Source organism: Geotrypetes seraphini, chromosome 2 (genome assembly GCF_902459505.1).
Source record: "Geotrypetes seraphini chromosome 2, aGeoSer1.1, whole genome shotgun sequence".
Lineage (NCBI taxonomy): Eukaryota > Metazoa > Chordata > Amphibia > Gymnophiona > Dermophiidae > Geotrypetes > Geotrypetes seraphini.
In genome coordinates, this window is record NC_047085.1 from 469,457,552 (window position 1) to 469,469,959 (window position 12,408).

The 12,408-nt window shown below is 41.2% G+C and overlaps 1 protein-coding gene across 5 annotated transcripts in view; it reads right to left on the bottom strand.

The window, feature by feature from the left end:
* The window catches only part of DPP6 (dipeptidyl peptidase like 6), a 1,246,761-nt gene that overhangs the window by 402,559 nt on the left and 831,794 nt on the right, over positions 1 to 12,408 (bottom strand). For all 5 annotated transcript variants that reach the window (XM_033931638.1, XM_033931637.1, XM_033931641.1 and 2 more), the window contains one exon: positions 7,384 to 7,482. In XM_033931638.1, coding sequence (XP_033787529.1) covers positions 7,384 to 7,482 — 99 coding nt within the window. The remainder of the gene's footprint in view (positions 1 to 7,383; positions 7,483 to 12,408) is intronic.

Below are 12,408 nucleotides of genomic sequence, written 5' to 3' on the forward strand. Positions count from 1 at the left end.
TTTTTTGTTTTTTTTTTTGGAATTTAAAACGAAAAAGAAACCCGAAGGTAAAAGAAGAAAAAGGAAGACAAAAACGCGAGCGGGAAGGCAAAATCCGATATTTCAACGGCCGTTGAAAAATACATGCGTCTTCTTCGCTCCGCGGAAACGAAGAATCTGGGGACCACGCTCTCCTCCGTCGAGCTGGAAGGCACCCGCGCATGCGCGGTGCGGCCAACTAGAACTTTCTAGTTAAAAGTGTCCTTACCGGGGCTCCGTCGGTGACGTCACCCATGCGTTAAGAATATGCTGCCTGCTTGTCCTGGGATAAATCCCTGATCTCCTTCCCCCAAGTCCACTACCAGTTTTTATGGTATATTTTTTAATCTTCCTTTTCTATTTACTGTATATCAAAATGATGTAAACTACTTAGACAGGCAGTTCTTAAGTTGGATTTGTATATAACTCAGAACATGCAGATTTTAAGATCCTTGCTGCTTTCCTCTGCTCCCAGCTGACAAAAGGGCCAACCGTCGTGTTTTGGCGCAATTTTTTTTTACTGTGGAAGACACTGTCCCAAACCAGCTAAGCCGTTGCTATATTTACAAGATTGTTCAATTCATTTCTTTGCTAACACTGATCTCATAATTCCCTGAAGAAGGCATCCTCTAATGCCGAAACTGGGATCCTAGCCGGGACACTTTAGAAGACCTTTCACACAAAGATTGGTCCTCAATTTAGACTTTTGACTTTCATAGAAAGACGTGTCAACCATAGACATTTATGTCTTTTTTATTATTTGCATTAATAAAGTAACTATTGGGTTGATTCACGACATCTCATTTGCCTCTTTTTGTTTGCTTGTATTGTTATATTTTGAAGCAAATTTCTTCTTTCTTCTGTTTTGCTTGATCCCCTCTAAGGTACACCATGCACAACCACACACTGTTCTTAATGTGGCCAGGCATCATTCCTGAATCTGCTGCAGGAGATGTGCAGGAATCTATACCACTGGAAATACTGCTCAGTGAAATCAAATGAAGCCGCAGCCCGTTCTTAAGTATGAGCCGTACTTATGTCGGGCGTCTGTAACTCGGGGACTGCCTGTATTTCAAACAAAATTGAAACTTGAAACTAATCCCCAGGTGCTAATATATCAGCAGCTGTCTGATTCACAACGGCCAACTTAGTGGCAATCTCATGCTATCACTGCAGTAGTTTAAGTTCGCCTGCCTCTGTTTTAAAGTACTATACGGACTAGCCCCTAAATACATAACTGACCATTTCTCCTTCTCAGCCAACAGACACAAGAGAAGCTCACACTCGAACTTCGTTTCCCCCCCCAGTTAGAGGATGTAAACTGAAAAAACACCATGAACACCTTCTCTCACATCAGGCAGCATTATGGGGGTAAAGATCTAGAACAACTGCTTTCGCCTACTACTTATGAGGAATTCAGGAAACGCCTAAAAACACATCTGTTCCTGAAATATCTAGACAGTTGACCCGTACATCTCTTTCTCCTCAATAACGGTTCTCTTGACCTATCAACCACTTGCTTTCACCTCTTTTAAGTTCAATCAATTTGTACCTTCTTTTATTCTTTTGTAAACCGCATAGAACTTCACGATACTGGGGTATATAAACTGTTATTATTATTATTTATTAGTCAATTAACCCTCCACTGCCTTGGTAGATACCTGGAAGGATGTGCGTGGTAGGTTGAGCGGGACTGAAACTCAAACATAGGATAATACTGGCAGAGGACTGGGGTGGTGGAATGATGCTAGTGCAGATCCAAGGATGGGGAATTCTTACAAGGGATTGAAGTGATGGGGAAGGTTTATTGCCAGTGTGGACCAGCCCCAATAAAAGAGGTGGGTTTGACTTGTGGCCTGCTATCTTGGTGCTGCTGAAGCCAGGAACACAGATTATTTCTGGTGACAGCAATGCCATAAAAAAAGTATCCAAGCACTGTAGATGATTGAATCCAGCAGTAAAATAGCACAGAACTGTGCTGTTCTACTACGGCTTTGTAAACAGGGCATTTAAAATCCAAAATCCACAGGAAATAAATGCAGTGTATTTAAAATTAGAGCTATCGTGTCTCAATAATCACATTTTGAGAGTATACACAAAGTGGAGTTCTGGATTTATTCATTGATTTCACTTGATAACGCTCCTTTCTTAATAATCTCAAAGGGTATGATTATCGACGTGGGTTGCTTTTAAAATATGTGTAGCCCTGGTCCCAAACCGCACAAAGTTCGCAGGCTCTGGCCAGCTTGTCGGGGCACCTGCGACTAGAGCTCACAAAAAGATAATTTCTATAGTAGAACAGTTCTCTCAGTTCGTATTTCTCAAGCTTGGGCGCAGGCCGGGGCTGGGTAAACCCAGAAGGCATGAGAGTCACAATCCCAGGGTCTCGGTCACAACACCCAGTCTTTTATTTAATTAGCTATATCAAGGAATCGAGCTGAGACCAAGGTGCAATTAACAACTGGAACTTTTCATTAAACTTGATTGTAGAGTCAAACGGGAACTAGTTAGAACTCTTTCAGGCATATAGGTTGAAATTGGTTCAAAGGCAATCCATAGTAAAATCACTTCACAAACGCCTTCACTATGTTCCCCACTCTGTTCTTACAACTCCTTCATGCTCGCGGTGAGCCAGTCGTGGGTCTCACCCTCTTCCCTCAGCCCGGAGCTACTTTATCTTCACCACCAAGCTGATTCGCGCCACATCGACTCTGCGCAGCCCAGAGTCTGCTCTCTCTCAGTTTTCCTTTCTCAGCAAAGTCTCTGCACCAGCGGCATAGCGAAGGTGAGAAGCGCCCAGGGCGATGAAGTCCCTTCCCCGCCCTCATCACCACCCCCTGCTCCTACCCTGACCCCCCCCGTGCATGCACCCTTTCCCTTCCCTGAACCTCTAGTTGTCCACTGTGCGAAGAACTTCAACATGCTTCTCGAAAACCGCGTCGGCTCTCCCTTCTACACGTGGCACCCGTAAGTGACGTCATTAGGAGCCGACGTGGTCACAAAGAATACGTTGAAGGTGTTGCTCGTGGCGGTGAGCAACTGAGGTACGGGGGGAGGAAGAGGGGGAAGATGCGGGGGACGGAGAGGAAGGGGTGCCGGCACTCACACTATGGCGGCGCCTGGGGTGGATCGCTCCCCCCTTACTATGCCACTGCGCCACACACACTCAGTCTCTGTCATCTTCTGTCAACCCCTTAGAAAAGTAAAGTTCTTTTTTTCTCGATCACGGTGAACTTCACTAGATTTCCTCTTTTTTCCCTCTGTTGTCTGCTCTACTGAAAACCCTCTTGGGCTTTCTCCTCACAGGCAATCAGCACTCCAAAAGTCTCCCTCAGTACAAGGGCTCTGGTAGGAGATCAGGATAGCCAAAATCCTATAATCTGCTTCTCATTCCCCATTTATATTGTTCCCCGTCCCCTCAGGCTAAAGGGAACCTCCTACTCCTCCCGCTATTCACTTCTGTCCACAAGCACACCAGTTGGGGCTAGATGCACATAACACGGTCGTTAAGCCCCTGTGAGCTGCTGTTGGCTGATTTTTTTGGTCAACTGGAACTGCGATTGATGTTCCAACAAGTTTGCACGCAAATGATTTGCAGGGAGGTTCACCTTAATCCCGTCCAATCAGTCGCTGTGAGAGCGACTGACACATGCACAGAGCTGGTTTAGGGAAGCCCAAACAGCTGAATGGCAGGTGAAGCCCCAAAGCAGCCTCTTGCGACTGAGCTGTTGGGACTTTTTTTCTTTTTTAATGGAACAGATGTTGTGCGTGTGCTACACACACACAATATCTGCCCCATTTTTTTTAAAAAGAAAAATGTCCCCCCCCCCCCAATGAATGACCCCAGTATCAAAAAATCAACAGTGTGTATAATACCATCAGGATAATGTAACGAAAAAGTTTTACTCACATCAACTCAGTCGTTTGCTTGAGAAAAAATGTTTTTGCTTGCATGAACTTGGTCCTTAGGGTGTGGGCAGTGTGAATGAAGTGAACACGCTGCCTTTAGCGGCCACAGAAGCTTTCCCTTTGCCACAGCTTCCTTTACCCGCATGAGCAGGAAGCTGTAGCAGAGGGAAAGCCTCCAAGGCTGCTGAAGGCCCTGGAAACACAGTTAAGGCACACAGAAGGAAGTTCAACCAGAGACTGGGAAAAGATGATCAGAAAAATAGAATCACCAGTCAGCAAAGGTAGGAAAAATGATTTTATTTTCAATATAGTGATTGAAAATGGCGGTTTTGAGAATTTACATCTGCTGTCTTTATTTTGCACTGTTTAAGACGAAACGCCTTTGTTTCTATTTCCCTGGCGTTGTACTGCATGCAGAGTCTGGCATCTTAGGGTTTCAATTGTGTATATTAGGACTTTAGTTTGCGGTCCTGTATTCGCTCTGTATGTGTGACCAAGGCCAGGTGAGCCCTCTGGAGAAGGAGGGGGTTGAAAACCAGGAATGGATTCCGTCTGCACAGCTCGTGAGCATGGGGAGAATAACCCACTGTCCAGAATGACACACCTATTGCACTAGAAAAAAAAGCTTAGGTCCTACCCCTCTAATGACACGAACAATGACATCATCTTTCTCACTTAACCCCCAGCTGAAGCCAGAGAATCCCTAAACTTGTTTAGGCTGTGTCCAGCGTGGGGGAAAAGAATAAATTGCTGTAGTGCAGTGGTCTCAAACTCAAACCCTTTGCAGGGCCACATTTTGGATTTGTAGGTATTTGGAGGGCCTCAGAAAAAATAGTTCATGTCTTATTAAAGAAATGACGATTTGCATGAGGTAAAACTCTTTATAGTTTATAAATCTTTCCTTTTGGCTAAGTCTTAATAATAATATTGTAATTTATAGTTGAAGAGGCATATGATCAAAAAACTGTTTTATTTTACTTTTGTGATTATGATAAACATGCTGAGGGCCTCAAAATAGTACCTGGCGGGCCGCATGTGGCCCCCGGGCCGCGTGTTTGAGACCACTGCTGTAGTGTGTCTGATGGACTCCCAGACAGAGCTGACTGGCTTATTATCAATGCAGAGACATCAGTCTGGCATCAATCTAAAGTTAAAAATAAAAGAGTTAGGTTCTCTTCCTGCAATGACACAGGCAATGTCAGTGCCTATCCAGCTCTGCTGCTCCCAGCCAAAGGCAGCATCCATTGATGTTAACTCATATTGCTCGTTTAAGCTCCTAAATAGATTATTGCCTACGGTGAAGGGCTATTAAGCGTTGCGCATATACAAACATCTCTTTCGCAGCAAATGTTTCTAGACAGCCCCACAAGCAATGCTTTGCAATAATCCATTCCGCTTGTAATCAAAGAATTAATTACACTGATCAAGTCCACTTGTTTTGCAAAAGATTTCAACTGCCTAATGAAATGTAAATGATTAGAACAGGCCTGGTGTACTGCGCAAATCAGAGATTTCAACGTCAGTTCAGTGTGTCTGTAATGACCTCCAAATATTTGGTCTCCTGTCCCACCACCTGGCCTACCTTTGATTCTTTTGAAACCATTACTTCCAGAACCTCAATCTTAAATTTAACTTTACCAAATTATACGTCAAAAATTATGATATTCTCAATAAATAAAGATAAGTCCTACACAGTGTTATCTTTTGATGCTACAAGAGAAATTTACTGCTGCTTGACATCATAAACAAAGGATCTCGCATTACATTTCTTTATCAAATCACAGTGGCATTAAATATATGTTGAAAACTCCCACTTCTGCTTTGTCAAAGCCACTGACAGCGCTGGCCCACAGATATGCAAAGGCCTAGGAAAACTCTTAGCCATGACTCCTCCCTCCCCCCCCCCCAGTCGCCCAATCCAGCTTTTCTCCTTCTCTTCCATAGCCCCTCACAGTGTTCAGCTTTTCTCTTTCTGTACAACACCATCCACGCAGCCACACATTCATCTTCAGGATGCGAGCTCTTCTCTGCCCTGGCCTTTAACCTCGACAGGGAGAATTGACAAGAATATCACTTGCGTACCCGACTGCTTCATCTTCTCTTCCAGAGCCACAAAGTCACTTTTGATACATTTGGAGGGATCATTAGTGCCAATATGGTTGATTGGATAATAGGGCCATTAAGTTTCATGAGTCTCGGCCTACCGGGGTATGGGCCCGTTAGGCCGCTAGACCAGGAAATGACATCAGAAGAAGAGCCGAGATTCTGTGCGGGCAGCAGACTGGCAATGCTACTCGATTCAGAGAAGTTAAAGAGGGAAATGGGGTATGCACGCGTGGTGGGGGCACAGAAGAGGGCAGGGGCAACACTACCCCCGGTGCCTCTCACCCTCACTACACTACTGCCCTTAGCGCATATCATCCTGGGCAATTATTCTTCAATTCAGGTCTCCCTAGCAGTGATGAAATGTGAATAATCATATTTAACTCGTTTTAGAGTGCTCTAAAAATGATAAGTAGTAGTAGTAGCAGTTTAGATATCTGCCAAAATATTTCATTCATTAATTCAGTTCTCAGAAACCCTTTTTCTAAAGTGTGTTAAGCATTTAACTTTAGACAACCTTTACAACAGTGGTCTCAAACTCGCGGCCCGTCAGGTACTATTTTGAGGCCCTCCGTATGTTTATCATAATCACAAAAGTAAAATAAAACAGTTTCTTAATCATATGTCTCTTTAGCTATAAATGACAATATTATTATTAAGACCTAGCCAAAAGGAAAGATTTATAAACTATAAAGAGTTTTACCTCACGCAAAATTGTTATTTCTTTAATAAGACATTAACTCTTTTTTCCCGAGGCCCTCCAAGTACCTACAAATCCAAAATGTGGCCCTTCAAAGGGTTTGAGTTTGAGACCACTGCTTTAGAATATTACCCTCCAGGTGTTTATCAATCCCACTGGGCCTCCTCCCTCCTGCGTCTCTCTGTAAATAATAATTAAGTTCACTCACTCACTAACATCAAAGAGAGGAAGCTGGCTTGATTATGAAAATGAAATTTCATGAACATAGTAATCTTTGGAATAATTTCATGACAGCCCACTGAAAAATATTACTAGTTAAAATAAATCAGTTTTTTTCCAGGACCAAACCAGAATGCTGCACTACGGATCTTCCTGAAGAATGTCTGGTGACAGTGAATGAATCTGGGAAATATACAGTACATGCCTTCCCATACCTAACCCTACCACCAAGTCTATAAACTTCATGTCCTGGGTAAAGTACATGCATTGCTGACCCCCAGTCTACTTTGGTACATTGCAGACAGCCAATTTACCTGGATAAATAGCCATTTATCTGATATGAGCAAATTCTTATGAAAATTATCCTGAATATGGACGGATACATGGGAAGACTAAGCAACAACAGAAACTTAAACACACACAAAAAAACTTACCACTTATCCATTTGGCATCTGGATCACGGATTTGAAACTCTCCTTTGACCAAATCTTGCAGAGTTACCTTCTTCTTTAGTGACAGACTGTTATCTTCAACTAAAACAAACAAAAAAAAAATCAGACAGTGCAAATGAATTATTAGGTTGTCAGATGCAGATATCACAGTTATTCAATGAAGGCTATATCATTTTTCTTAAACTAAACTAAAACTTAGCTTTGTATACCGGGCCTTCAGCCAAAAAGGAGCTCGACTCGGTTAACAGTAACTAAAAAAATACTTTAAAAAAGTAACAATCATCAGGAATCAATGTGACCCTCTCTCCATTTATAATACCAGATTCTACTAAGCTTTTGTATTCTATATGGCTTTACGTAATCGACTACATTATGATACTATACTTAATTCATGGTCCTGCCATCCTAGTTATCTATCTTGCAATGTACTATGACCAGAAGACTGTATTAGTATTTGTTTTATCATTATTATTCGTTGCTTCTATTTTTTTAATATCGATCATATATCTTATTGTGATATGATGTACTGAAAGGAGCTGTCACTTGGTTTTTCTTGTTGGGCTTTCTCGGAAGCCTTTTGTTGTCTACTTTCTATTTTATATCTATGAAATCAATAAAAATATTTTGAACACAAAAAAGTAACAATCAGAAAATATTAATATGACTAGTTTCCAAAGTGTTTAGCAAATAAAATAGTTTTTAAAGATTTACGAAAAGTTGAAAAGGACCAGAACCCCTTAAAATAAGAGGAAGTTCGCACCATAGTTGAAAAAATTTGAAAACCAAGGATTGACTGAAATTCTTGACTCCGTTGATTCCTTTCACTGAAGGAAGGGAGAGTTTGAATTGTTGGATGCCTCTTGCATAGGAGAATCTATAAGCATTCCATAATAAAGGGACAAGAGGGATGAAGATACCACATAAAATTTTAAAAGTAATACATGCGCATTTAAAGTGAATCCTGAGATAGACCGGAAGCCAATGAAGGTTTAAAAGCAAAGGAGACACATGGTCAAATTTACTTTTTCCCAAAAATAATACATGATATTTGACTATAGGATGGGAATGGGGGGAAGGATGAGTGATAAGGGCATATTATTTGTATCATTGATGATTATTAAGTGTTTATTTATTGTTGATTTGTTTGGACTTATTGTCACACATATTGTAAGTCTAAAAATGAATAACGAATTTATAGAAACTGTTAAAAGCAAAGGAGATACATGGTCAAATTTACTTTTCCCCCAAAAAATAATTTCGCAGTGGAATTTTGTATCAGTTGGAGTCTTGTTCATTAAACAGTACAAACAGTATTTCAGATAGATGCAGGTAGCTGCATTATACCTAGATCAATGTATCGCAAATTGTGTGCCGCAGCACACTATTCAGAGTGAGCCATGAGATGCGGGTTAGGAGAAGAGGCAATGCCCGACTACAAGTTTCAAGTTTATTAGGTTTTTATATACCGCCTATCAAGGTTATCTAAGCGGTTTTACAATCGGGTACTCAAGCATTTTCCCTGTCAATCTATCTAACGTACCTGGGGATATGGAGGACGGAGTGACTTGCCCAGGGTCTCAAGGAGCAGCGCGGGATTTAAACCCACAACCCCAGGTTGCTGAGACTGTAGCTCCAACCACTGCACCACACACTCCTACCTATAGGATATGCCTCTCACAGCGAGAAGCACATCCTGTAGGTAGTCAGTCAGCGCTGGCATATCTCCTCCTCACTGGCGCCTCTCCTCCCAGGGTTAGCAAGCTCAGGACCCCCTCTTGAGGGCCTCCATGCATGAGCCGCGTGTAACGTCATCACGTCGATGACCGCACATGTCTGGAGGCCCTCCAGCCACACAGCCCCGAGTTTAGTGTGCTGCAGCTTCAAAATGTTTATAACCCACTGACGTAGATATTCAGCAGTAGTATCCAGGGCCTGGCCTGGCGCTGAATACCTGGAATAAAAATCTGCGGTGGCTGGAGTTTAAAGACTGCCGACCACTGTGGACTGCGTAGTGTGAGTCATATTTTCATGTATTAGAAGGGACTTTAGAGAAGATGCTACATATAAGTCACCAATACTTCATACACCAGCGTTAAATCCAAATGTAAACAATCACTCTTTTTAGGATACTCAAACGCCAACCAAGCAGTAACCTCAGTATGGCAGCACTCCTCATTGATCCTTAAAGATAAGTGATTCTTTCATCATTTTCTTATTTAATTATTTAGTTTTATAGCAATTTTATAGCACTATAAATGACTTAGCTTTGAAATATAATTGTACCAGCCCCTGCCAACGCATTTTGTTACTTCATCAGGGTCGGGGATACTGCCAGAGCAAAAAATGAAAGCTAGATAGCACTACTTCTATGTGCAAATCCTCAAGTGATGCAACTAATTTTGTTGAATAATTTTTTATTGGTTGTGTGTCTTGCCAAATATATGTGCTTCTTCGGAAAAGCTACATTTTTAATTGCTAGGGTATAAACATACACCCTGGAGAGCTGCATGTGGTTTCAAATTCAGATAACTTTATTAACATGACAGATTTACATATACTGCTAAAGTAATACATCGGGGGTGGGAGGTAATTCCTTTTATGCCTAGGAAAACAAGTTATGTTTATTTTATTAAGGGGTCAGGCTGATATTCAGCAGCATTCAAGAGGCTATTTCTAAAATAAAAGCTATTTTCTGTGAGCACAGTTCCATTGTAAACATCAATTTTCTGGCCAAGGTGATCTACACAGAACCAAGTGATCTTTCACCTGTTTGTACACTCACATGTACTGTATACCGCTGGACAATTTTAGAAAAACCACTTGAGTGCATAAAACAATGGTCTACATGCTCCAATTTCTTGTAAAATTATCCCCTTGGAACTTATGGTAAACAACAAAAGAGAGAATTTACAGCCCAATAACATCAGTAAAATAAAATTACAGGGTAGACTGGTCTTGCCTCTAATCAGTTCACATTTCTGAGGTGGTAGCGGAATTTAACCTACTTTACTGCTAAGGTGATGTTTCTCCTCTTTCTTCCAAGATTATAGAGTTTTTCCTGTTCATTCTTTTGTGGGGCGTCTTTGGTTTTCTGTTAGGTTTGTGAAATGTGCATTTCTGAAATCTTTATTTTTTTTTGCACAGTACAAAAGAAAATCTTTTCCATTTCTTTCTCTCCAGTATTACACACTACACGTAGAGTCTGGGGTTTCCAGGTTAGCTTTTGCTTACATGTTTCTGCTTCTAGAAGTTACTTATCCTTTACTTGGTAAGGGTCTGTCTATGCTTTGTAAATTATGCCCAAGGTATTCTGCTACTGTGTAGTTTCTGTGCAGGGATCTGTAGAAGTCCAGTTGGCTCTGTTTTCCAATCTATGGCTGTCGTTAAGGGGTGTGTCGGTGTGTTTGCATTGCCTATTTTCCATCAGTCAGGTTGTGGCTGTGTGGGTTTTAGGTCTTAATATTGGTTTGCTAAATGCATGATGAATGTGTTCTTTCTAGGGTTTTAGATTACCTGCTTGGTAATGGAGGGAGTTTGATATATACATTTTACAGGGTGAATAGTAATTAGTATTAGGGTTGCATTTCTGAAGCAGGCTCTAAAAACTGTAAGGCTATTTTTAGCTATAGCCCCCCCCCCCTCTCCCCTATTCGCGATTTCCCCAATCGCAAATTTGGTTATTCACAATTTTTTTTAGCCTTGATTTTTAATTGAGAAACGCTGCCCCGGACATCCCCCAGAACCTACCTGGTGGTCTAGCGGTGATACGGGGCAGTAGCGATCTTCCTACGCTCTTGCCCTGTGCAGAGTTGTGCTGTGCACCCATGCTGTGAGTTCCCATGAGACTATAATGGAAACTCCCGTTGTAGTCTCGTGAGACCACAGGAACTCACGGGACAGGAGCGTAGGAAAATCTCTCCTGTCCCATGTCGCCATTAGATCACCAGGTAAGGTTAGGGAGGCAGAAGAGAGGTGGGGGTGGCTCAGAGCTGGCTCCAAAAATTATTCTGCTGTATTTTATTAATTTATTTCATTTTCCCCAAAGATTCACATGCTGTTTTAGATTCTCTAATTTGTAATTTTGTCAATTTGTAAGTAGTATTTCTTTTTTTTAATGTATAAATCTTTATTAATTTTCAAATATTAACAGTGCAATACAATAAATTTAAATATATACATTTCACAAAATGCACTTTAAATACACAAATAATTTGAAAGCAATCATTTTCTCCCCCCTCCTCCCCATAACTAATAAAGTAGAAGTACATATTTAATTTAAATAATATAGATAAATTAAGTATAGCAAACAATAATATATTCCCCTCCCCCCACCCACTCTGGATCTGTAAGGAAATCAGATAAAAGGAAAGATACATAATGCAGTCAATGGGCTCCACACCATTTTGAATGCGTTACTATATCCCAAACATTCCGCGTTCATTCTTTCATGCTTGTAACTAGAACATAAGTGTGCCTACCAGAAATGTAATTAAGTCGATCATAACTCTTCCAGTTACATGTTATCATCTGGATGGCTATTCCCGTCATTATTAAGAAAAGTTGGCTTTTATTGCGATCCAAAGATGGTTTAACATGTAATATAGTACCATAAATTATGGCTTCATAAGCCAGTGGTAACGATGACCCAAGCACAACATTAATTTGGCCCCATATCGACTTCCAAAAATTAAGGGCTCCTTTTACAAAGGCTTGCAAGGGCCTTAATGTGCGGAATAGCGCGCGCTAATATGCCACCTGCGCTAGCCGCTACCACCTCCTTTTGAGCAGGCGGTAGATTTTTGGCTAGTGTGCGCTAATCCGGTGCGTGCGATAAAACCCATAACGCACCTTTGTAAAAGGAGCCCTAAGTATCAATAGACAATAGAATAACAGATGATCCAAAGTCCCTATATCAAAATGACAATGCCAGCATCTATTAGATTTATGTTGTATTTCTTATCTTTTCATTATTTTTTATTCCTTAATTTATTTAGAGCTATATTTTGA